Here is a 27596-nt window from a genome sequence, read left to right as displayed (position 1 = left end):
TAGATATTGAGCCTAAATTTATTTCCCCAGATACTCATTCCTTATTGGCTAAACGTATATAAAATACAAAGTTTGAGGATTATAAGCCTCAACAACGTACCTAATTTCTGTTTTTCTTTCTAAATCTCTAAGAGCATAGAGTCACATTCCACAGCATCGGACTTCCCTTGTATCATCTTGGAGGTTGATATTGGAAAACAGTCAGTATCCAGAAGACCTAAGAAAGCAAGGTCTACTCTGGTCGGTCTTCCTTCCACAAGGAGGAAATGGAGGGGAAGAGGGTTCTTTTGTCTTGAAGGGTGTTCACCCCACTCTGTCCCTCTGTCCCTAACGTGCTAACGCCTGTGCAGTAGGCTGTTTCAGCTTCTCCTTCCTTTACCTACGTTTCAGTAGTTCTTTTTCACAATAAAAATATACTGAGTTAAGAACTGTGAACTGTTACTTTTTTCTGTTCAACAGAAAAATATTAGGGGACTAAAAAAAAACAACAACATACACACACACAACTGGATTGGAAATTTTCAGTATGTGCTGCTAAAAGCATATTAGAAGGTACTGTTAAAGTAAGAAAAGGGAGACTGATTCCGGGGAGATACTCTAACTTTAAAAACTGTGAAATGCAGGGAGGGTAGCAGGAGTGAGGCAAAGTCAAGGTGTGAACTCCCAGTACACGAATAAACACATGAGCCGTGTGTACACGGGCACTGGCTCCTCAGCAGCAGACTCGTTATATATCCTATTGGAGCAATTCTGACTCTCCAAGGTTGGGAAGTTTTGAACGAAAATATTAAAACAACAAATTTCACTTTTGCTATATAATCTTTGAGCAATGCCTTAAAAAAAAAAAAAAAAAACAACAGGCCGAACCCCTTAAAATTCCATTCCATTTCCTACCTTTAACTCTTTTGTTTCAAAGGCAGCTGAAAAATGAGAGTTCCTTTAATCTCCCCCCTTGGATTTTGCTGGATTGCCCCTTCCTATGCAAAGGCATTGATTCCTGATCTGCTTGCTGCCTGCCTTAGGTAATTCCTTATCATAAATTTATGTCTTCTTATAAATAATTTATCATGTTACTTTCTTTTGCAAGAGAAGATCAACACTGATTGTTTAAATAGACAGTACAGGGACACACATGCATCAGGCTGAGGAGGAGGATCTCACACCTTTCACAGAGATGCAGCCCGGCTTCTACCTGCTGAGTTTAGTGGCTGACTTACTCTTCCCGGGGGGGGCTTTAGTGCTGGCCGAGTGGTGGTGGAGGCTGCTGGATCCTTTCAGGCCATTCTTGCTGGGTTTGCAGTGCTCCTGCTGGCAGGACCTCCTGGAGGAGGAAGATCCTGAGTGGCTGGGAGGGGACTTGCTTCTCCCCAGATGCGGGGACGAACTCCTCTGGTCATGGTGGGGCCGTGCAGCCCTGGATGGTGAGGAGCTGGACGTGCGAGGCAAGGAAGAGCTTCGAGGAGAGGCACTGGGACTTCTGCGGGGGACAACTGGACTCTTGGGTGGTGTTTTTGGATTGTGGGGTGATCCTGGACTCTTGCACTGAGGAGTGCCCCGGGGCTTCTGAGATCCATTTTGAAGAATTTGGGCCAGGCGGGAGAACAGGTCTGAGTCAGAATTGCTACTCCCTAGGACTTTATATCTGCGGAGCCTTAAAAGAACAGACAAGAAATCTTTTCATTTTAATCCAAAGGCGTCCAGAAAGTCACAGTATCCTAATGATAATGTGTATAAGGTAAGTCAAGTCAGCAAACACTGGAAACAGAGTTACTCTTTCACACACCACTTGCATGAGTCTGGACAAATTACTTAACCTCTCCTTTTTTTTTTTTTTTTTAAGATTTTATTTATTTATTTGACAGAGAGAGAGAGAGATCACAAGTAGGCAGAGAGAGAGGCAGAGAGAGAGGAAGGGAAGCAGGTTCCCTGCCTAGCAGAGAGCCCAATGCGGGGCTCGATCCCACGACCCTGATCATGACCTGAGCTGAAGGCAGAGGCTTTAACCCACTGAGCCACCCAGGTGCCCCAACCTCTCCTTTTCTTTTCTTCAAAGTGAAATACAGTTGACACAGGATGTGTTAATTTCAGGCATACAGCAGGACGATTTCACAATTCTATACATTAACAATGTTCACCATGAGAAATGTTACTGTCACTGTACAAATTTATTACAGTATCATTGACTATATTCTCTTTGCTATACTTTCCATCCCTATGACTTATTCTGTAACTCAAAGTTCATACCTCTTACTCCCCACCCTTCACCTATTTCGCCCACCCCTCCCACCCTACTCCCCTCTGGCAACCAGCAGGCTGTTCTCTGTATTTATGAGTCTGTTTCTGTTTGCTTGCTTGTTCATTCTGTGTTTTTAGATTTCACATGTAGGTGTGTAAATACCATATGATTTCACTTATATGTTCTTGGTATTTGTCTTTCTCTAATTTCACTTAGTACAATACCCTCTAAGTCTGTCCATGTTGTAAAGGGCAAGATTTCATTCTTTTTTATGGCTGAGCAATATTCTATGACATGTACACACCGCCCCCCTACATTTTTGCCCATTCATCCATCAATAGACACGTTGTTTCCATATCCTACCTATTGTAAATAATGCTGCTATAAACCTGGGGTGCATATATCTTTTCAGATTAGTGTTTTGTTTTCTTTGGGAAAATACCCAGCTGTGAAATTACTGGATTGGATGGTAGTTCCATTTTTCATTTTTTGAGGGAATTCCATACTGCTTTCCATAGTTGCTGCATAAATCACATCCTCACCAGCAGTGCACGTCACCTCTCCTAGCTTTTAATGGGAATGTTATCTACCTCCCAAGATTACTGGGCAGCTGAGAATAATGGCCCAAGTAAAGTATTTTGCTGGCTGGCTGCCGTTCAGAAGGACTTAAATGTTGTTGGTCCCTTTCTCCTGTGGCACGTTTGCTCTTCCTCTTCTTCTAAGTTTCTATTCATTTATTTAAGTAATCTGTATACCCAATATGGAGCTTGAACTCATGACCCCAAGATGAAGGCCGCACACACTTCTGACTGAACTAGCCAGGCACCTGGCCTGTTTGTTCTTTTAATTTTAGGATCAACTTAATGAAACATCTCTAGCATGTTAGTAAGTATGAGAGAGAGTAAACCATTTTGTATAATGCTCCAAGATAGAAATCTGGCATGTGTATATGCAGACAATAAACCCCGCAACGTGAAGTACACTCACCAACATCAGGAACTACAGATCAAAGTATTATTTAACCTCATTTAACACTTTGCAAAAGGAAAGCATAGTCACTGGTTTCTCTGGGCTTCAGTGTCTGTCTCTGACAATAGTCTGAGATTCAAGAGAGCTGGGTTTGGAGACTGACTGCCCTGTCTTACTGGCAACAGAACTTGGGCCCCTGAATTCTATATCTAGAGAATATTCTTATGAATATCAGTGTCTCCTCTGGCCTAAATTCTTTCTGTCTCAGCCTAAAACCCACTCAGTTAAAGAATTTAAACATTAAACTGCTTGGGGGGCCTGGATGGCTCAGTCAGTTAAGTGTCTGCCTTCAGCTCAGGTTATGATCCTGGAGTCCTGGGATCAAGCCCCGAGTCAAGCCCTGTGACAGGCTCTGTGCTCAGTGGGAGCCTGCTTCTCCCTCTCCCTCTGCCCCTGCTCATGCTCATTCGCCCTCTCTCAAATAAATTAAAAACAAACAAACAAACAAACAAAAAACACTAAACTTTCAACTGCTGACATGCCACTCCTTATGGAAGGAAGTAGGAGAAGAACTTGCAAGGTCGTATTAGAAGCTGCAAGATGCAGGGGCATAAACAGCCATCATCACCGTCATGGGTCAGCAATAAGCTACTGATTTTTTCTCTCTTCCTCCCACCATCTACTTATTCTGACATGATGAAACTCCTTCTGGTTAAGCCTATCCTTATGGATGTTATAGTAAAGTTGGAAGAATGGAATAAAATAAGTCTTCTGTGCCAGGACCTATATGGGAGAGTTGAGTGACCCCTGAATTCCCAGATGAAGTCCAGGCTGGTCAGCTCTGTGACACAATGCCACGCACTTGGCTTGGTTACCAAGTGCTACTTTTAAGGGACTCGTAAAGTGCTAAGTAATAAATGATAACCAAGATTTGTTTGCTGAAGTCCAAAGCAGCTCAAGCCACAGATGACACCATCTCTACGAAGTACAGAGGACAAGCAGAAGGAAGAGGGGGTGTGTCACTACTGTTCATGGAATCACCTTTCTAAACTGTCACAAATGACTGCTGTTTTACTCATCACCATGCTTCCTGGAGGAGTCTAGTCCCATTGGCACTTCAAATCCAATGTTTAGTTACTCTTGAACCTGAAACCCTATGGCAACTCAGAGCTAACCTTACCTAAGGGGAGCAAGTTCTGCTGGGTGATGATAAAGATAGACTCTCACTTTATACACTTCAGAATCCATAATAATAATCTATATTGTTGTACTATCTAGAATAGGCTACAGTCTTCATGTATTTTGATTTTCACCTGGTTTTTGTTCAAAGGTCATTCTTTTTCTCATTTTTTCTAACAGGGCTGAGACCATTTTAGTCTGTGGAATGAATAATCGCTCTCCAACAAAAGCACTCTTAACTGGTTTGTCACCTCCCAATAGTTTACCTTCGTCTTTAAAATATAATTACCCTACGGTCAACTCTACATAAGAATACTTCAATTAACAAGTATACCATATAGTAAATATTGAAGTAATACTTTTATTATGTATGGCTATATGTATCATCAGACCTAAGGGAAACTGCCTATAGGGGTTTTGTGTTTGTTTACTTCATTATAATTACATAAAGAGCACTGTGACCAGGACCCATTCATCAAATTATGGAAACAGTCTTTTTCACTAGAATTTGACACCATAATGACATCTCTTATAATGGGATTTGGACTAGAAAAAGCTGGAAAATTACCAAGTATCTAGTTAAAATGGACTAAAAGAGAAATGACCTTGGTTGCATGCTAATTAAACCCGGCACAAAGCTCTATATGTACGCCACCATATTGCAGTCCATATGCGCAACCATATTTGATCCTCCCCAAACCACAAGGCAAATATAAGACCTATTTTATGGATGCAGAAGCTGAGGGTCACAATGCTAGAGAGTGGGGGCGCTAAGAGTTTACTTGGATCAGTATAACCCCTTCTTCTATACTGGCCTATAAAGCTTGGGGAAGGCAGTGAAGGCAACAGATAATCAGAAGCAGGCAACAGAGAAATGAGACCACTGACGTAACATAATCAAGCAGACACAGAGAGAACATTACACACTTAACACGGTGACAACACAGAGCCTTACCTGGCTTCAACTCCAGGCCTCGTGGGAGGTTTTCCTGGTGGTGGCCGAGGCAAGAACTGAGCTGAAGTTGCACTACTGACTTGATCTGTGTTGACCCATGAAACTGGCCTTGGGATTTTGCTCTTTCTGGACTGGGAGATGATGGGTGACAGAAAGCTGTCTTCGGCTGATCTGCTCAGGTGCGAGTCTATAGCCAGTCTTGAAAAGGGAGCAAAGACCTCCTCCTCAGAAAAGGGGGTGGGAACAGTGGCTAGTCTCTCCTCCAGCAATTTATCAGAGGCACTTGAGAGATCCCCAAGGAAAGACTTGAGTTGCCTTTTTTCCACCAGAAGCCTGACGAGGTCTGGCTGATAAGCTTTCTTTTGGAGGAGCTTTTCTTTTGCGGAGACTGCAGAGGATGATTCAAAAGTTGAGTCTATCTCTTGGGCTAAAACAGGGATTCGGCTGTGTCTAGTTACAAAGGATGACCTGATCACATCCTTCCGGGATGGGGGACAATGTTCGCTCTCGGAAACACAATGAAACAATTCCCCATTTCTAGGGGCCATTTTCTCTCTCTTACCCTCTTGGTGCAAAAATGTAGACAGGTCTCCCTGCTGACCTGGCAAGTCTGCACTCCTGACATCATCATCCTTAGATGGCTTACCTTTTTGCATTGCTGCCACCTGACCTATCTGTCCTTCAACATGTGGGTCAATGACTTGTGAAGAAACTTCTGAAGTTTCAACCTCCAGAAGCTTCATTATCTCATGATTTTTGTCTTGATTTGGCACTACACTAAAAGTGTGTGTCTTTGCCACATCAAGAGGTTCAGTGGTAGCTGAATGATCTCTTTCCACAGTTACCAAGTCTCCTGGAAGGGAGGCGATCTCAATATAATGCTGCCCTTTACTTAACTTCTCATCTTCATTATCTGACCTTAGAAGATTGCTTTTCTCTTCAGTTTCCCTAGGGAGACTCTCAAGTTCTCTCAAAGCCAGTCTGTTATGGTCAGGATGGTCATTTGGTCCTAGATCTTGAGATTTGTTACACTCTCTAATATTGGCTAACAAGTCATGACCAGTATGATCTATCTGTAGCCCCAAGTCTGTTCTGCTTCCTCCACTAGGAGGTTCACCTTCTGTTACAACCAGGCCAGAGAAGTTCTCCTTTGGAGAATAAAGTTCCACAGTGGGTTCCACAGGCTGAAGGTCCTTCTTCTCTTGCTGTTGACCATAGTGAAAGCTTCCTGAAGTTGACTGTGTGGATGCCACAGAGGGTCTAGGAATTGTTATCTGGAGAGACAGGAGAAAAAGTGTTATGCAATAATGTGGACTATAATGAAGATGCCTGATTTGAAATTTCACATGTCAAATTCTAATTTGTAAGAGGAACACAGATATTGACCAGGTCTGCCCAACTCATATTTAAAATGAACAGCTCCAAATCAAAGTACATGATGCTCAAGCTCTCCCACCCAGGAGCTGTATAAAACAGTCTCCCTCCAGGCTCATCCCTGCCTCTTCTTTAGCCTGCTCTGTGCTCTACAACACTGACTTCTCCAGACTGCACGACCCAGGCTCCCTTGCCTTCTGATTTCCGGCTGGGTTTGCTCAATGGGCAGCACCAACAGAACATCAGAGTTGGAGTAGAGAAAGGTCTGGGTATTATTAATATTTTCAAAGAGGTTTATTTATTTATTTATGAGAGTGAGAGAGAGAGAGAGAGAGAGAGAGAGGAGAAGGAGGAGCAGAGGGAGAAGGACAAGCAGACTCTGTGATGAGTGGGGGAACCCTAACACGGGGTTCAATCCCAGGACCCTGAGATCATGACCTGAGCCGAAATAAAGAGTCAGATGCTCAACCAACTGTGCCATCTGGCGCCCCCAGGTCTGGGTATTAATTCTCTTTGCACCCTGCCCAAGGGACAACAGCTTTGGTAGTGGCTACAGTCTACCACTTCTGACCACAGCTGCTATGGTATGGCCCCTCTCCTAGCTTTTATTCCCTCTTCCTCCTCCCACAGGACTCAAGATAGAAATCGTTCCCTCCACTGATGCTTCTGTTAGTTCTCTTAACTCTTCCCACCCATCTGTAAAAAGCTCTTCTCAGTAAATTCTCTCCAAGTCCCCTTGAGTGTGCCAGCTATTTTCTGCCAGAATCCAGATACAGGATTACAGGGGAAAAAAATTACTGTCAAACTATTGTACATTTAAAAATTCCAGATTTACATGCATTTTGTTTCCCATAACTTCTATCAATAAATGTTAGGAATATACAAGCAAAGCCATATAAAGAAAGACGTTTCCTAATGTTTCATTATCTTCTTTAATTTTTTTTTAATTTTTAAAAAAGATTTTATTTATTTATTTATTTATTTGATAGAGAGAGATTACAAGCAGGCAGAGAGTCAGGCAGAAAGAGAGGAGGAAGCAGGCTCCCTGCTGAGCAGAGAGCCCGATGCGGGGCTCGATCCCAGGACCCTGGGACCATGACCTGAGCTGAAAGCAGAGGCTTTAACCCACTGAGCCACGCAGGCACCCCCTTCTTTAATTTTTTTTAAGGTCAAGCCTATGATACATTAAATTCTACCATCCTTCCACTGAAGTCATTTAACTCTATGTGAAGTAAGCCAAGCAGAGAAAGACAATTATCATATGGTTTCACTTATATGTGGAACATAAGGAATAGCACGGAGGACCATAGGGGAAGAGAGGAAAAGCCAAAGAAGGAGAAATCAGAGAGAGACAACCGAGAGAGACTATGGACCCCAAGAAACAATCTGGGGGTTTCAGAGGGGAGGGGTGGAGAGGTGGGGTAACAGGGTGATGGGTATTAAGGAGCGCACGTGCTATGATGAGCACCGGGTGTTATACTTAACTAATGGATCACTGAACACTACATCAAGAACTATGTACTATACAGTGGCTAACGGGACATAATAAAAAAAAAGAGAGAAAGAGACAGAGATTCAATATCTAATAAGAATGACCCAGGGGCACCTGGGTGGCTCAGTGGGTTAAAGCCTCTGCCTTTGGCTCAGGTCGTTATCTCAGGGTCCTGGGATCAAGCCCTGCATCAGGCTCTCTGCTCCACGGGGAGCCTGCTTCCGCCTCTCTCTCTGCCTGCCCCTCTGCCTACTTGTGATCTCTCCCTCTGTCAAATAAATAAATAAAATATTAAAAAAAAAAAAAAGAATGTCCTACCTTAAGACTCCTAAAGTTTCTACATTTTCACATTTGTTAAAAGTAACATGTAAGAGGCCACCTGGGTGGCTCGGTTGGTTAAGCGACTGCCTTCAGCTCGGGTCATGATCCTGGAGTTACAAGGATCGAATCTTGCATCAGCCTCCCTGCTCAGCAAGGAGTCTGCTTCTCCCTCTGACCCTACCCCTCACATGCTCTCTCTCTTTCTTGCTCTCAAGTAAATAAATAAATAAAATCTTTGAAAGGAAAAAAAAGTAATGTGTAAGAAAACAAAAATGATACATAAGGAGTCAGCAAATATCAACCAGATAAACTGGTATGGAAAAAAAAGCCTTTTTGAGGAAGGAAATAAGCCAAATTGCTTCATGAAGTCAATTTAGTTCTAGGAAAACTATGGAAATTGGTCTGAATTCAAAGCAAAATGCATTTGGAACTGTTGTGGAAGATTATGCTTAGACCCCACCTTAGTCTACAGACATCAAGAAATCAGTGTTAATCCAGAGTCAGAGGTATTGTCTGGATCTGTTTCTCTGTGTGTCAGGAATACAGTTAGGTTTACAAACCTGTAAAGCTTATCCTAAGCCCAGCCCAGGAGAAAACACCTAACTCATGTCCTGAAATAGCTTCTGGATAGAAACAGTATCCTGAGGATCTGTCAGGTTAATTGAATAAAGACATGCTGTTTGGGTTCAGACATGAATTCTGACAATAAGCCCAGACCTATAATGACCTTCAGGAAAAGGGAGTAAGTTCCAGCGGTGCTGGTGCCCTTCAGGAAGTCACCTCACACCTCTATCTCTTTCATTATTCTAAAATATATTCAGGCAGATGTCAATTTCCTAGTATATTTTAAAAATCATATTGAAACCTAACATGTATAGTTACTTACTATTCAAAATGTAATTTTTAAGACCTAAGAGTGATGGTGATAAGAAAATCAGGTACAAAGTTATAAAATGCCAAATAACAAGGGAGATGACTCGACCTACATTGAAAATACACCAAAAGTCACTTCATTATTATATGTAATTCCAGAACATCAGCCAAAATAAACTCAGCAGTGTTTACACAAGTAACAGTTTACTGCTCTTTTAAGATTGGAGCTAGGGAATCCATGCACTTCTGAGTTTAAGTCATCTTAGATTCAGGATATAAAAGGATGTATGTGTGGGCATCTGGGTGGCTCAGTGGGTTAAGCCTCTGCCTTCAGCTTTGATCATGGTCTCAGTGTCCTGGGATTGAGCCCCACATCGGGCTCTCTGCTCAGCAGAGAGCCTGCTTCCCCCCCACCCTCTCTACCTGCCTCTCTGCCTACTTGTGATCTCTCTCTGTGTCAAATAAATAAATAAATAAATAATCTTTTCTTTAAAAAGGGTGTGTGTGTGTGTGTGTGTGTGTGTGTGTGTGTGTGGTATGACAAAAGGAATGACAATCTTTTAAAAAATTTTTTTTAGATTTTATTTTTTTGTCACAGAGAGAGCACAAGTAGGTAGAGAGGCAGGCAGAGGCAGAGAGAGAGACAGGCTCCCCACTGAGCAAGGAGCCTGATGTAGGACTCGATCCCAGGACCCCAGGATCACGACTTGAGCCAAAGGCAGCTGCTTAACTGACTGAGCCACCCAGGCATCCCAAAGGAGTGACTATCTTGTACACAGAAAAGATACTCTGCCTGGATTTTTCTTGAAAAAAGATTTTGAGCAATTATGATGAACTGCATAAAATACTCTCATATAGTATTTCTATAGCACCTTAAGTTTCTAAAATATTCCTAAAACCATTTTTACTAATTCCATTTCATATCTGCCCTACATTTCAACTGGGTGCTATTTATTACTCAAATTTCACAAATGAGAAAAAAAAAAAAAAGGTTCAAAAAAGTCAAGGATAGGACCGAAGGGTTTTGAAAATCATGCATATTATACATAGACCACCACATGCACTATACTCAAATGAAGTCTAGAAATGTCTGCAAAAATATTATCTGACAAGATAAAAGGAGAAAAACCAAAGAACAATAGCTAAATGCAGAAAAAGGAAGACCAATTCTAAGTATAGCTGAAAATAACTTCCTTTTTTAAAATCTTTAAAAATTTATTTATTTATTTATTAAAGATTTTATTTATTTATTTGACAAAGAGAGAGACAGCAAGAGAGGGAACACAAGTAGGGGGAAGTGGGAGAGAGAGAAGCAGGCTTCCCATTCTGCAGGGTGGCTGATGAGGGGCTTGATCCCAAGACCCCGGGATCATGACCTGAGCCGAAGGCAGACGCTTAATGACTGAGCCACCCAGGCGCCCCTGAAAATAACTTCCCACGCTGGGACACTTTACAATTGGACTAAATCAATGATCCACCAGTAAGCCATATGCATTTTTTATATCTTTAATTTCTATAATTTACAAACATCTCATTAAGGCATGAATTCACTCAAGTCCTTTCTTCTGTTCTCTAACTGTATGGGTAACACCTTTTTACAGAACTAGAAATGACTTTGGTATTTTCCATTTCTTTAATATTAGTTTTACTAATGCCTACTACTCAGTTTGACTAATATCAGTCTCATTACTGTTTAGTTCAGATAAAGTAGCCTCATTATTTATCATTAACCCATGTTTATGACTGGCCAGATAGCAAGAGACAATAAACTGCAAACTAGTTATTATGTACGTTTAACTTATAAATACCCTTTTAACTTTCATCTCATTCAAGGGCTGTAATGTTAGTAAGATAATAAAAACTCTGGGAGTTCAACACTGATACCAAACAGCCTCTCTTCCAAATAAAAGGTATGTGATTTATGAAATATCTAGATCTCAGGAGCCTGGGTGGCTAAGTGGGTTAAAGCCTCTGCCTTCAGCTCAGGTCATGATCCCAGGGTCCTGGGATGGAGCCCCACATTGGGCTCTCTGCTCAGCAGGGAGCCTGCTTCCCTCCTCTCTCTGCCTGCCTCTCTGCCTACTTGTGATCTCTGTCAAATAAATAAATAAAATCTTAAAAAAAAAAAAGAAGTCTCCATGTTGTCTTTCTCTGCTTGACTTATTTCGCTAAGCATGATACGCTCTAGTTCCATCCATGTTGTCGCAAATGGCAAGATTTCATTTCTTTTGATGGCTGCATAGTATTCCATTGTGTATATATACCACATCTTCTTGATCCATTCATCTGTGGATGGACATCTAGGTTCTTTCCATAGTTTGGCTATTGTGGACATTGCTGCTATAAACATTCGGGTGCATGTGCCCCTTTGGATCACTACATTTGTATCTTTAGGGTAAATACCCAATAGTGCAATTGCTGGGTCATGGAGGACATGGGGAGTTAGAGAGGAGAAGGGAGTTGGGGGAAATTGGAAGGGGAGGTGAACCATGAGAGACTATGGACTCTGAAAAACAATCTGAGGGTTTTGAAGGGGTGGGGGGTGGGAGGTTGGGGTACTAGGTGGTGGGTATTATAAAGGGCACGAATTGCATGGAGCACTGGGTGTGGTGAAAAATAATGAATACTGTTATGCTGAAAATAAAAAATAAATTAAAAAAAAAAAAAAAAAAAAAAAAAAAAAAAAGAAAATGTGCATAAAATAACAATATTAAAGCAGAAATAAAAGAAGTCCACCATTGTGCCTAGAAAAAAAAAAAAAAAAAAAAAAAAAAAAAAAAAAAAAAAAAAAGAAGTATCTAGATCTCATTTTGGTTTTTTGACATATACTTTATGAGATATAGGTAGTAGAATAATTTAGTGGTTCCTACTGTTGCCAAGAATAACAGTTATATGAACACATTCCTGGTCTATTAAAAAAACGCAAATTATTTATTTATTTATTATTTATTATTTATTTATTTATTTAGAGAGAGAGAGAACATGAAAGGGGAGAAGCAGACACCCCACAGAGGTGGGACCCTGATGCGGGACCTGATCCCAGAATTCCAGGATCATGACCCGAGCCGAAGGCAGTGATTTAACCAAATGAGCCACCCAGATTCATGGTCTTTGAATTCTCCGATGTCTAGTGCAGTACTTGATACAGAGTAAAGGCCTGATAACTAATGAACATGAGATGAGACTGCATCACTGGATGCCTGGGTCCTTTCCATGGAGCCTCTCCCAAGGGATAGTCCAGTCTGTTACTTGAACACTTCACAAAAGGGCTTCCTCTACTTCCCAAATCAAGCCATCCAATTTCTTGTCTTTTCTGTTCATAGACTGAATTACACTGTCACAGATCATTTCAGAGGTGTAATCGCATACAAACAAAACTTTTCTATCATTACAGTGACCAAATTTTCCAGATCAAAAATAGGTATCCGTGGTCAGAGGACATGTGGCCACTCCCCAGTCAAGGTACATGCAGTCGATACAGATTTCTCCTACAAAATCCATTTCAAGTTATTCCAGAAAGTCTTTACCTTTTCACATGACTATACTATTAATACATTATATGAATTATTCCTTTCTTCAGTGGAGGCTCTGAGTAGTCCCTCTAGTTTATACAAGGGCTCTAAACAGTCAGTGGAACCCATTTCGCTGGGAAAACCACATGAAACTGCTATTTCAAATGAGTCGTACCACTAAAATGTCTCTCAAGTTCTCACTGCAATTTTCACAGTTCAATCCCTCATCATATTTGCTTGAATTAATGCCAAAGTCTCACTGGCTGCTGCTCCAGCCCATTTCCCCCACTTGGCTCTCAAATAGCATATTATTCCTCGCCCTCAATCCTGGCAGTTTCTTGTCCCACAGCCCACACAGCTCAGCAGAGCAGGTGAATCCCCGTTATCACCTTACCTTCTGTAGCTCTTCTTCAGCCTTTTTCCTTTGTCCTAAGAAAAGGGCACTTATATTCTAGACCACTCATTTAAACTCTGAACTCTGATGCTTTAAGCCTCTATGTTTCTGTATGTACTGTGTTCTTTGCCTGATAACCCTGCATCTCTTTCCAGCAAACTAATTCATCTTTCAGAGCCCTCTTACTTTTGAAGTGCACCTTAATCTTTTTTTTTTAATATTTTATTTATTTATTTAACAGAGACAGACCGCCAGAGAGGGAATACAAGCAGGGGAAGTGGAGAGGGAGAAGCAGGCTTCCCGCCAAGCAGGGAGCCCGATGTGGGGCTTGATCCCAGGACCCTGGGATCAAGACCCAAGCCGAAGGTAGACGCTTAACCATCTGAGCCACCCAGGCGCCCGAAGTGCACCTTAATCTTCCCAGGAAAAGATTTTTAATTTTTATTTCCCTTCCAATTATGAAGGTAGTGTATTTTCAAAATTTCAGTTTTCATGGTAAAAAAAAAGAGTTTTGATAATAAAAACCCCCTGATACTGCACTCCTTACTCCTAGGCATGTCCACCTGTGTCCTCGTTTGTGTACACAGATCCACTAGAATCACTTCATGCTCTTTAAGGTAACTGTTAGACATAGGCCTTTGGTGCCAACTGATTATCCCTGGGGTAGAGTAAAGCCTAGAACGTAGGAGACAACCAATAGAACTGAAGGAATGAAAAGAAGAGGACTAAGGCAATGCAATCACTGCTGATCTGATTTTTGTAGAACTGGGTTTGATACCGCTGTAAGTCAGTCAGAGGAATCCTCTTAATAGATGTTGACTACCAGACAGATCACACACACACAAAAAATTACATGACTCCCTTTCTCTCTGTCCTGTTCCCACTGTGTGCATTATTGTACACCTCCTTTCTTCTTCTCAATGTCTAAGAAATAAGTCAATGAGAAAATTCCTTCAGGATGTTGATAATCCCCTGGTGTGGGAACATAACAGAGTCTACTCCAGTAGCCACCTGCCTCTTTATAGATGATCTCACTGTCCTACGGTTTTGTGTCATCAGTGCAAAAAAGGACAATATTCCCTCTGCTTTCTACACAGAGTTGTTGTTAGGATAAAATATGAATGTATTCTATGAAATATAAACATAAGATTAATATGGCAGCCAGTCTCTCTGATGGCTCCAATGACCTCTGTCTCCTGGTATTCATACCCTTGTCTAGTCCCTTCCACACTGTAATGGAGTTGGTCCATATGACCAACAGACCCACGAAGTGCTGGTGTGCCCCTTCTGAGATAACGTTATAAAAGAAACTATGGCTTCCATCATGGTGGAGTCCTATTCACTCTACCACCCCATCTCTTCCCCTATCTCTGCCTCCTTCTCTCCTCAGTCTGTGCGAAAGCCAGCTGCCAGGACAAGAATGGAGAAGAAGTGAAGCCTCTGGCCAATAACCACGGAGTGTGCCTGGAAGGGGATCTTCCCATCCCAGATGAACCTTACAGTTTCAACTCTAGGTGAACTCAAGGTGATAGCTTGACAGCAGCCTCATGAAAGACCCTGAGCCAGAACCATCTGAGCCATTCTTGCACTCTTAACCCTGAGAAACAGGGTGAAATAACTGTGTTGTTTAAAGCTGCTAAGTTTGGGGTAATTTGTTACACAGCAACAGGTAATATTGGTGGTGTTATTATTGCCCAGTCACATTTACACAGCTTCCAAAGGTAACATTAAAATGAAACAGTGGCTTTCTAAATGACAATCTAGAACCAAGAGACCACGTGGTACAATCTGCCTTGATACCCAGTAAGAAAGATGTCTTCCACTTCTACATTACTTTTCCAATTCAACCTTCTCCCTACCAACAGTGATTACCCAAGGTCACATAAAACTGGTCATATTCTTCCCTACAGCTCCTGCCATTCTGGACCAGTTGTTAGACCTCTTTTGAAAGCAGTTCATTTTTCCTTCTCTATCCTTGTTCACTTATGCTCTCTTAATTTTGTCTCTGCATTTTCTAATCAAAACATAATTTAATATTTGTTCTGTAAGCCAAAGGTTGGTCTTATTTACTTCCTGTAAATCTGTGTTGCTTCGCATCTTTTTAGAAATGACTAACAGTGGGTCAATTTCAATACTGTTTACCCAAGGAAAAACACTTAATTTCCAGTAGAGCCCCAAAACAATTTCTTCCAAATCTAGCAAATTTATCCATCTTTCAGGATATATTATCTAAAAAGTTTACACATGCTATTTGATAATCAGTGGTTTCATGTGTAGGGATAAGGGAAGACCTAACGAAGGCTCATGAATCTGTACTAAGACACAAAGAGAACTAGAGGGTGCTAAAACTCATTGGTTAGTTTATTATGCCAACTATGACTATAATACAGATAAACTTTTGCTTTGCCCATTTTTATAGCTCTTACCTATTTTGACATCAATATACTTTCCCTTCATAAAAGAGAAACAAGCTTGAGTGAAAAAGATACAAACTAACAAAGTGTTTTCCATCAAAATATGTCTTAATTTAAAATATTCAGATAGCCCAGTAATACAGTTTAGCATATCATCCAAGCTAGAACATATATTCAGAGTTGTAAAAGATAGGGAGAGATTAATTGGCTGTACTCCCTATTTAATGTGTCTGTAGTAAAACAGGGAAATAACAATGTCTGTTTTGCAAAAGTAAACTCTGAATTTAGGCTTCAAGAAGAGAATCAAGATAAATATATTTTTAATCCCTGCCCAAGTGAAGGAAATGGTAGGTTTATTACCTTAGACATAAATATACAAATGATGTAGGTGTTATTTCTTTAGATACCTTCAGTTAAGAGAGATGATTTTTTTGGTTTTTGTTTGTTTGTTTGTTTGTTTTAAGGATTTTATTTATTTATTTGACAGACAGAGACCACAAGTAGGCAGAGAGAGAGGGGGAAGCAGGCTCCCTGCCAAGCAGAGAGCCCGATGCGGGGCTCGATCCCAGGACCCTGGAATCATGACCTGAGCCAAAGGCAGAGGCTTTAACCCACTGAACCACCCAGGCGCCCCGAAAGATTTTTATTTATTTTATTTATTTTTATTTAGAACTAGATGGTATTATGCTGAGCAAAAAAAGTCAATCAGAGAAAGACAATTATCATACAATCTCTCTGATAAGAGGAATTTGAGAGTCAGGGCAAGGGGCTTGGGGGGTAAGGATGGAAAAAAATGAAACAAAATGGGATCAGGAGGGAGACAAACCATAAAAGACTTTTAATCTCACAAAACAAACTGAGGGTTGCTGGGGGGAGTGTGGGTATGGAGAGGGTGGTTGGGTTATGGACATTGGGGAGGGTATGTGCTATGGTGAGTGCTGTGAAGTGTGTAATTCATAGACAATTCATAGACCTGTACCCCTGGGGCAAATAATACATTACATGTTAATAAAAATAATTAATTAAAAATGCTTTTATTTAAAGATACCTGAAAATAAGGTTGAACTTATAATATAAAATATATGAATACAAGTCTTTCAAAAACGTGACAGAGAAAATGCTGCAGGCAGCGTAATAGAACCATGAGAACAATCTTTGTGGATAAAATACTACTTGTGGGAAAAGGCAAAAAATACTAGAAGTGGAGCCAAGGCTGTAGAACGCCTCTTTGCAGGGAATGCAAAGTTGGAAAAATGCTTGAGTGGCAGTGAATGCACAGTAGGACAGAGTCAGAGAAAAGAAGAATGTGGGAAGATGGAAAGAAAGAATGAAATAGGAAAGAGGAAAGATGGGAAGAAAGAGTGTTAAGGGGAGGGGAGGGAGGTGGCTGCACCTGCCTCTAGTCCATAGGTTACTGTGTACAATTTGAAAAAGAATGCTCCTCAAAGAGGAAACAGAGCCACACAAAGATGCACAGTTTGGTTAACAACGTTGGGGCCAGATTTCAGCCCCTACTTCCTCCCTTGGCTAGGCTGCTTTATTCAGTGAACAACCTGTATAACTGTACAAAACAGTCCTGGAAAAGAAGGAAAGACCAACCCTGATGAAGAATGAGGCAGGCATTTATTTTCCTATGCTGAAGTACAGATGAATTCCTACAGAGCTATACACAAAATCAAATTTTGTCATCTTTTCTCACCGTTTCACACCTGCATTTGGAATTGTGTTCTAAGAAGAAACATTTAAGCTTGGGGAACAATGCTGTTTCTGGTGAGCTGGGAGACATGGCTGCTACATGATTAGGGAATTTAAGGAAGTCTGGTACTTCTTCCCATGTAAGGACACATGTACCTGCCCTTGGGCTGGTGCCAAAGATCTGTGTACACAGTTCCTTACTGCCTGCATGTTTGGCTTTGCCGGGACTCCTGCAGCTCACAGTCCTAGGGGCATCGTTGCTCACTGATAATAAAAGGGTAACAGGTGTCTCCAGCTGAATGTCCAAACTGAGAGTAAAGAGTACCGTTTCTTCAAAATGCTCCTTTGCAGAAGACATTTATTCATAAACAACACCTGCTCTCAGCTACTTGTTAAAATTCAGACTCCTGGGCTCACTCTATCTCAGACCTATTGAAGCAGAAGTTCTGGAAGAGAGGCCAGAACACTGTGTTTTAAACAATGGGCATCAAAGCTGGAAAAACTATTTAAGAGGAATGTAAAATATGACATACTTCTGTGTGGAGATTACAAAAAAAAAAAAAGCAACAAAGAGAATCAGGCCGAACCTATGAAGTACAAACCACATATGCCTTCCTCGCCAGATTTGTAAGATTCAAAATCTCTAGAATTACAAATTCTTAAAGTCACAGACAAACGCATAGATAGTTCCTATGGTCTAATTACAGATGTTATTCTGAAATTAGGTTATAATGACACTTCATGTGTTGAGTTGCTATCCTGACAGAAAAGCTCATTTGTTTTGAGAGATTTCATACTGGATAACTGACTAGAGAAGCTAGTCTAGACATCACTCCCTATCTCCATGTGCCAAACCTAGACATCTGCTGATCAATCTTAGTTGATCAACTGTTTGTTCTTTTTTAACAGCACCTTGAGTGGGTAACAGAAAAATAACTGGAACAAATCTCTTACCGCTGTGAGGGGTCCTTCTGCTTGCGCCTCCATGGGACTCGTGGGTGTCACTGCAGCAAACTGGCTGGCAGTCCCCGCCTGGAGTTCCAGCCGATCCGTATACTGTTCCGAGGCAGCGGTGGCAGGGCATTCCCCAGAAAGTGCTAAGACCACACCTGAGGGTTCTTTCTGTAAGTGATTGCTTTCTGCCCAAGGACCCAGTAGGAGCTTCTCATCTTGAGGTGATTCCTCTAGGACTTGAAGGACTTCAGGCTCCTCATCAGAAGGGCTTCCAGTTGTTTTATGACCTAAAGCCTCATTTGTCCTAAAATCCCGAAGGTCCTGCTCCTTGTCCACAATCACCCATTCTTTGGAATCAACCTCCTGCTTGCAGGAGCTCAAGTTAACTGCTATAAATCCATTGCTGGCACCGCCATCTGCCTGTTCAGGGGTGTTGGCAGAGGCAGGCTTTGAAGCATCTGGAAGATATTCCTCATCATAGTGCCAGATGTGGTCAGTACGGGACACGGCGGGAACACAAGGCTTATGAAGCAGAGAAGGGAGAACAGATTCCTTGCCTGCACTGGAATCTTTCTGCATTTTCTCCAGGCTTAAAAAAACAGAGAGAAGTTACTCAACTGCTCTAGGAAAATATATATTATATAACCTATAAGCTCTATACAGAACTAAGATTCACACACGGAGGAGAGGAATAATATAAAAAAAAAGCATAAGGAAAGTTTCACAGGCCGCTAATGTTCTTTTCCACCTGTCCTAACCCAGTTTTGGAAGATGGAACCCATGGCAGAAAGATGGCTCTCCTGCTGCAGGGCAGGGGACAAGCCTAATCAGGTTGACTTATGGGATCTCGTTCACCTTTTCTAGCCAATTCAATCACATGGCTCTCTGCTCTCTGTGGGGGGACTGAGGCAGAGCTGAGCCAAGGGGGTTTTGACTCATCAGAAGCCCTACAAAAGGAAATGAAGAAGCTAGTATAGGAAAGGAAATGGAGAAGCTAGGCAGATACTTTATGTGTTCTGTCTTCAGAGATGTACATAAATGTAGACTCATTCAGGGGAAGTTCAAAGGCAGAACTTTTAAGAAGAGTCACTACGCCCGCTCAAGCAGGCGCTTGTACCCTACCACTGGGTGCCCCACTATGTACACGTGGGGCACCCAGTGGTAGGGGGTGCGGATGTGGCGTAGGGGAAGCTTCAAGGTATACTGCCTGTTTAGGTCACTTAGAAGGCAGTCAACATGGTATATGAACCTCTGCTACCTGAGGGTCAGGCGACAGGGTGACCATTCGGCTGCACTTGCTTCTACGAACCGTTCTCTTCTTCGGAGTAGCAGTTTAAGTGATATGTTTCTTCCTTTCCAAGTTTGTAATTAGGTGCTTCAGTTCCTTCAATGGTTTCCTACTCTTTCTAGGTTCTGGCCTGAGTTCATTTTCTTAGATTACTTCTGTTTTCTCAACTCATTTCTCAGCTCTTCCCACAGCAGGGATTCTCTTTTTAGTCCCATTCTTTTATTAAACTAATTCTTTACCAAACTAAGCTTTTATCCCTATTGCATTTATATAGTTATTTCTAACATTAGCCATTACTTGAAATGTTTAAGCACTGCCACAACTCAAATTCATCCTTTTGATCACATCAATGTATAAACAGAAGCTGCTTCTTCTTCTTAAGAGACTTTATTGTTATTTATTTATTTGAGAGAGAGAGAACATGAGAGGGGAGGGCAGGGGGAGAAGCAAGCTCCCCGCTGAGCAGGGAGCCTGATGCAGGACTCGATCCTGAGATTCCAGGATCATGACCTGAGCTGAAGGCAGTTGTTTAACCAACTGAGCCACCCAAGCGCCCTATAAACAGAAGCTTCTATTACATAGGTATGAGGCTGAATGACTGCCATGGAAGAAAGAACAAACATATATGAAGGACTGTTAAAAATAGAAGCTAGATTAGAATAGGCTGAATTATCTTTGTTCACAGTAACTACCATGTCAATCAAATACATGGTCTTTCTCATCTAACATCTCATTACCAAAAGCAGCCACCAGTGATGTACATACATTGAAGGTTGTGTGACTATCACTCGTCACTTGGCTCTTAATATTACTGCAGCCTTCTGTAATTCATAAACATATCCAAATTCTTTTTAAAGTTTCATTTCTGTCTTCTGTTATCAAAATTTGGGGATAATGGGACTTATAAACATGAACTAGAGTTATTACCTATGCATAGTTCTCCAAAGTTCCACTGTTCCTTCTTTCCAGGAAGAATGATAAACTTATTTGTGTCTATTTTTCCTACAGTACTTATTCATAAAAGGCATTCATTAAAGTGAATTTAACTGCCTGTCCCTTGTGTATAAATTACTTGTTTTCCTCCTTCACATGCTCCCCTCCTTCCTGTATCATGCCTTATCACGAGCTCTCCAACGCTACATTGCATCTTCTCATTCCAATGAAAGAGATCTCTTACAAACAAAGCAAAAAGCTCATTTAACTTATGCTGGTGTCATGAAGTTACCAGCTCCCATTGCTCAGCTCCCAAACCCAAAGGTTGTTATAGAACTTGTAACAATTTTATAAGACAATTCACATTAGGAATCACAATGATAATTAAAAACATAGATGGAGATGAGAACTTAATCAAATCAGTACTACAAAAATGCAAAACTTTCTTATTTGAAAGAATAATAGAATTCATAATGATGATAATGATGATGGTAATTATATATCTTAGTAGCTTTAAAAAAAAAAGAAAAATTATTTTATACCAGGTCTCAAGAAACTTGTCCGTATCTGGCTTTGACTCCAGTGTCAGACGTTTTTCCAGCTCAAAGCTGTGGATGGAACGTAACTTCCGCACCAATGGAACATCTCTGTCTGGCTGAGTAATCTCGGAGCGGACACGAATTGGGGAACCAAGGCTTGGAGCATTCAGAATACCGTTTACTTGACCGTGGCTATTCTCTTCCTCGGTAGCAGCCTAGACAAAACATAAAAGAAAACCATGAAAAACATTCAGGTGACTATATGTGTAGCAATCACTGAAGTCTTTCAAAATAATAAATGAAATGCTTGGGAGGTGTTTTCAGAAATAAGGATATTCTGGATAGCGACATCATTACATACTTGTCTACTAACCCTTCATAACACGAGTTGTCTTAATTTATTCTCAGTTCAGTATTATTCCAGTTTTTTATATTTGGGGTACAAAGATAAACAGTCTAAAAATGTTTACCCACCTTGACTCTTTGTATCCTAATGAAATACTTGCAGGACTCCATTCCACTAAACTAAAAATAAAACCTGGAAAGGACATTTTCTTGGAGACATAAATGGTCTCACAAGAAGTAGGATGGGTCACCAAGCCTGAATGCCCCTTGTTCCCTCTCTAAAAAACAAGTGAAAAACCAAACAAAAACAAGAAAACCTGAAACTAGAACAAAAAAGAACTGGGCAGAGCAGAAGGAGGTTGAACATGACACAGCTCAGAGCAGTGGGGCTGCCCAAGGACAGATGCCCAGAGTAGTATACTTACCAGAGAAATTAAACCTGACCCCAATACTGGGGTGAGAGAGGGAAGTCTGGTATGTCCATTCTGATTAGAGACCCACAGATGATGCCCAGTTGGTCTCAGACTGGGGGTCTACTCTGGCTACTAGCAGAAGCAGAAGACAAACTCTGAAGGAAGGCTTCCCAATCCCCAATTTAGGTCTACAGGATTGCCATCAATTATTAACTAATAAGTAAAACACTAAAGATAGTCAAACACACAAGAAGGCATGCCACCATGACTAAGAGCAGAAATAGTAACTTTTAGAAAAAACATTTAAAACTCCCTAAGACATGAGGGGCACCTGGGTGAGACAGTCAGTTAAGCATCCGACTTGGTTTCAGCTCGGGTTGTGATCTCAGGGTGGTGAGATCGAGCCCCATGTCAGCTCTGCACTCAGCATGGAATCCGCTTAGGTTTCTCTCTGCCTCTGCCTTTCCCCTCCTCTTTCTCTCTCTTATTTTTAAAGATTTATTTATTTGAGAGAATCTTCCAAAGATACCAGATATTAAACTTGTTAAGATACAGAATAGAAAACTGTTGTGCATCAAATATTTAAATAAATAAAGGTCATTATCACAAAGATCAACAAGGGATTGTTTGAGATTAACTGATGAATTTAATATTAAATATTCAATTAACAAGTTAAACATCAAATTACCCAGAAAAAGACAAAGTTATTAACCAGTGAACTAGAAGACATAGCAAAAGAAATTACCTAGAATGGAGCACTGCAAGGAGAAAAAAAATACAGAAAAAAAAATTAAGAAATTATATAACAGAATGAAAAAGCATATGTTCACTTGGGAGTCCCAGGATGAGAAAGCTAAAAGAATAAATTAGTGGAAATATTTTGGTAGGAAATAGCTGTACATCTCCTAGAAATGATATGACACTATGAATCAAAGATTCAGGAAACATAAGCTACCTAAGCAGGATAAATAAAAAGAAATGTAAGCCTATGCACTCTCTAGATAAAATGAGAACACCAAAGACAAAAAGAAAAGTTAAAAAGCAGCTGGGGTAGCAAAGACAGAGAGCAATGGACCAATGGACCATCTACAAAGAAAAAAAAAATAAGAGTAGCAGACTTCTGAACACCAATAATTGAATCCAGAGGAAAAATAATTGTCAGTCAAAAACTCTGAATCTAGTATAAACTCTAAAGAATGACGCTGGGCAACTCTCTCAGGTCCCCTCCCTCCTTGGAAGCTTTGTACTATCATTTTGCTATCATTCAATAAACCTTGCGTTGATGCCCACGAAGAAAGAAAAAAAAAAAGAATGATGCTAAAATAAATACGTTTATAACTAAGTAAAAATTGAGAGAGTTCCCAAAGACCTCAACTAAAGGAACTTCTAATGGAAATACTTCAAGAAGAAAGAAGACAAGTCCACGACTTTCAAAAATGCAAGGATATAGTAAACATCTTTGAAAAATCCAGACAAATATCACTGATATTAAAAAAAAAAAAAACCCAAAAAACAATACCAGAGTATCTGGACGGCTTGGTTGTTTATGTGTCCGACTCTTTGTTTTGGCTCAGGTCATGATCTCAGGCTCGAGACCCCAAGCCCTGCGTAGGGCTCTCACCGAGCTTGGAGCCTGCTTAAGATTTTCTCTCACCTTTCCCCTCAACCACTCCCCAACCTCTCTTCCCCCTCTAAAAAAAAAAAGAAAACAAAAACCAAAAACAATACCAATAATCTAATTTGAGTAATGTTTTTGAAAAGGAAGGAATTGGGTGTCTGAAGGTGTCTGTCTTCAGCTCAGGTCATGATCCCAAGCTTCTGGGATCAAGTCCCACATCGGGCTTCCTGCTCAGTGGAGAGTCTGCTTCTCCCTCTGCCTCTCCCTCTCTTCCTCTCTCTCAAATAAAGAAAAAATCTTAAAAAAAAAAATTAAAGGAAAGAATTAACAAGTAGAAGAGAACTAAATACAGATTAAATTGTGATGATGGGTGAAAGAAACTAAATATGTCATCTCCATGTCAAGTGCCATTTCACAGTCTCATACACACAGAGATACTCATGTGGGCTGGCAACTGAGAATGTCACAAAAGGTTTTTTTACTGTAAGAACAGTTTCTGCTTCTGGTGCAATAAAGACAGTTACAGTCGACATTATAAAAATTTGATACTGACTTCTTGACTACATTTCACTACCTATTCCTGATTGCTATTAGTCCACATAGGGCTTCTTCTTTTGTCTTTTTTTAAAATAGTTTATTTTTCGGGGGCACCTGGGTGGCTCAGTGGGTTGAGCCGCTGCCTTCGGCTCGGGTCGTGGTCTCAGGGTCCTGGAATCGAGTCCCGCATCGGGCTCTCTGCTCAGCAGGGAGCCTGCTTCCCTCTCTCTCTCTGCCTGCCTCTCCATCTACTTGTGATTTATCTCTGTCAAATAAATAAATAAAATCTTTTAAAAAATAGTTTATTTTTCTTTTAAAGAATTCTTTTATTTTAATCCAAATTTGTTAACATACAGTGTATTATTAGTTTCAGGGGTAGAATTTAGTGACTCATCAGTTGCATATAATACCCAGGTCTCATCACAAGTGCCCTCCTTAATGTTCATCACACAATTACCCCAACCCCCATCCACCTCCTTTCCAGCAACCCTGTTTGTTTCTTATAGTTGAGAGTCTCCTATGGTTTGCCTCCTTCTGTTTTTATCTTATTTTATTTTTCCTTCCCTTCCTCTATGTTCATCTTCTGTGTTTCTTAAATTCTATGCAAGAGTGAAATCATCTTGTATTTGTCTTTCTCTGACTGACTTATTTTGCTTAGCATAATACCCTCTAGTTCTATCCACATCATTGCAAATGGCAAGAATTCATTCTTTTTGATGGTTGAGTAATATTCCATTGCCCATATACCATATCTCTTTTATCCATTCATCTGTCGATGGACATCTAGACTCTTTCCATAGTTTGGCTATTGTGGACATTGCCGCTGTAAACATCAGGGTGTATGTGCCCTTCTGAATCACTATTGTTTGCATTCATGCAACTGCTGGGTCATAGGGCAGTTCTATTTTAAACTTTTTAAGGAACCTCCATACTGTTTTCCTGAGTGACTGCACCAGCTTGCATTCCCACCAGCAGTGCAGGAGGGTTCCAGAGAGGGTTTTTTCAGTAGCCAGACCACAGAGCAGCACGTCATATCTATGCAGAGAATGATTTTACAAAGTGACTTCCATGACTGAATGTATATGCTGTTAATTTTTTTAATTATTATGTTTAACAATATAGTATGTACCTTGACTGAAGACAGACCAAGCCCCTCAGAATTGATCATGGAAAATTCTTTCCAAGATACATCTCACAAAGCACAACTAGCCAACTTTCTTTCAACGATGTTAACAGGTATGAGCCCAAAGTATCATTTTACACCTATAAATTTAACTTCCATCCCAACTAAATCTATAAAATCATAAGAAGCACCAAAAGCTAATGCCCCTCCATTCCCATTTAGCTTCATCTTATCTTCTATGAAAATGGAAATGACAAGGACAGTAAGATCCAAAAGAAATTTGAGTACTAAAGAGTACTGCAAGAGTACTAAAAATTAACCATTTAATTCAGAAATCTGTATCTCTCCCCATATTGTATCTCTCCCCATATAAATATTGGTACTGTTTAGAATCCTAAGGAAGAAAAACCCATGTCAATTATTCAACATCCACTTTATCAGCTTCTGATTAGTTTGGTGCTTTCCATTTCTAGCCTTATTTCCCCACCTCCACTGAAGACAATGTTTACAACAGGTACTCCTAGCTCCACAGGTCCACACTAAAGAAAGGGCCAAGAGTCTTGTCACATTATTTAGAAAGACTATTAACTTCTGACCTACAGATGTCTCTTCTTTTAGTCTCAGTGTGATTTTTTTAAATGCCTTCATCTTTTCCACCAAATACAAGATGAAAATTAATGTTTAGTGTCTATATCTCACTGTTATGGGCAAAATTAGCCAAGATGTTGTAAATACAAATACATAAATCACTAGTAATACAATTTTCTATTTCTCATCCAAAATTAAGAATCATGATGCTTTGTTATAGCAACAGAAGGAAAATATTAAGCACTTAGGAAAGAAACCCCGTCCTATGCAAGAAATACGCACCTTACAAATCCCAAGCTTTATCTTGTTCCTGTTGGCATCCATCTCTTCCCAGACATCCTTCTCCTGGGGACGTGGGTGTCCCAAAGATCCCGGCAATTTATCTGGTGACACACCAACAGGGATGCCATTCTCCCCATCACTAAGCTGTTCATCTGGAAACACCTCATCTGTATTTTCCCGAAGCAAGTCTCCTGGGATGGGAGTGGCATTGGCAATTCTAAAAATGTGGGGTGAAAGAAAGGTAGAACTTTAAAATACCAGAATCAAAGATTACTATGAGACCATCTTACATTTTGTTTCTGAATTTAAATGATCTAGCTTATACATAATTAGAAGAGTAAAACAAAATAAAAACAAGACCTCAGAAACTTAGGCCATGCCAGTTCTACAAAATAAAAATATATTTTTTTGAGGGGCGGGGGCAGAGGAAGAGGGAGAGAGAGAATCTCCGCTCAGGTCATGATCTCAGAGTCCTGGGATAGGGCACCACGTCAGGCTCTCTGCTCAGCAGGGAGCCTGCTTCCCTTCCTCTCTCTCTGCCTGCCTCTCTGTCTACTTGTGATCTCTATCAAATAAATAAATAAAATCTTTACAAATAAATAAATAAATAATTTTTAAAAAGAAATATTTGGTCTATTTTCTAGTAAGTCTTGTCAATTTTAATATTTTCTACTCTTTACCCATTTTTTGCTAAGAGTAACAAAAACTATAAATAGAAAAATGTCAAGTGTCATTATGACATAAGCAGGTATGAGGTCAGTTATAGATTTTTAATAGTGTAAAATGTACATTTGCTTCTTCATTTACAGACTTTTTACAATTATCTACTCTATGCAAGGATCTAGGGACATAAAGAGGAGAAAGGAAATTCTTGCCCTCTGGGTGAAACTAGAAATACTGTAATTATACAGAACAATTATACAGAACTGCATGAACTGACCAGCAGCAAAATAAAAAAAATATTAATTAACATTTGTCAATATATTTCCTTCAAAGTAATTCTGTGTCCTATTTATATGACTGGTTGTCTCTCCCTCAGAGTTCTGGCTTGTGAGGAGCTTTTTCCAGTTCTGTTATCACTTTTTAAGTGATCAGGTCCCTGTCAGCTTGCATGTTCTGCAACTCTACTTTGTACACTAGTTTGTTTTGCTTTTCAATATTGCTGACTGGACACAGTATTTACCACACAGTGAAATCTTTTCTAAGTGATCTGGAATGTCTAAAAGTAGAGAAGAACCGGTTATCAGTAGTCTATACTGACACACACAATTCTTCTGAGTGGGAAGGTAGGCATCTTCTCAGTCTACACCTGGCCCACGTGTCATCCATATGTCATATTGTGAGAACAAAGATCAGTCATCCTTCAGGGACTTGGCCTGCCTGAGCTATGACCTTCGTTACCATCTCTCCCTATTGGGTCAACAGGAGACGATGAATCGCATCTCGGTATTTTGTAGGTATAATTTAGAAAAGCACTGATAAGAGCTCCCAGGGAAAAAACCTTATAGCCCTGTAAAACAGTTCTTGTAGTTCTGAAACTGGGAACACACTGAAAAGGGAAT

At 40.5% G+C, this 27596-nt stretch overlaps 1 protein-coding gene across 4 annotated transcripts in view; it reads right to left on the bottom strand.

Annotated features, from left to right (window-relative positions):
- Positions 1-27596, bottom strand: part of TTBK2 (tau tubulin kinase 2) — a 157972-nt gene continuing 130376 nt past the window's right edge. For all 4 annotated transcript variants that reach the window (XM_082735393.1, XM_082735395.1, XM_082735394.1 and 1 more), the window contains 5 exons: positions 26035-26251; positions 21132-21343; positions 18369-18957; positions 5340-6613; positions 1-1651 (listed from right to left, as the gene is read on the bottom strand). In XM_082735393.1, coding sequence (XP_082591519.1) covers positions 1189-1651; positions 5340-6613; positions 18369-18957; positions 21132-21343; positions 26035-26251 — 2755 coding nt within the window. In that variant the 3' untranslated portion in view covers positions 1-1188. The remainder of the gene's footprint in view (positions 1652-5339; positions 6614-18368; positions 18958-21131; positions 21344-26034; positions 26252-27596) is intronic.

Source organism: Mustela nivalis (genome assembly GCF_964662115.1).
Source record: "Mustela nivalis genome assembly, chromosome: 6".
Taxonomy (NCBI): domain Eukaryota; kingdom Metazoa; phylum Chordata; class Mammalia; order Carnivora; family Mustelidae; genus Mustela; species Mustela nivalis.
The sequence above is the reverse complement of the archived record's forward strand: the minus strand, read 5'-3'. Positions and strand labels throughout refer to the sequence as shown.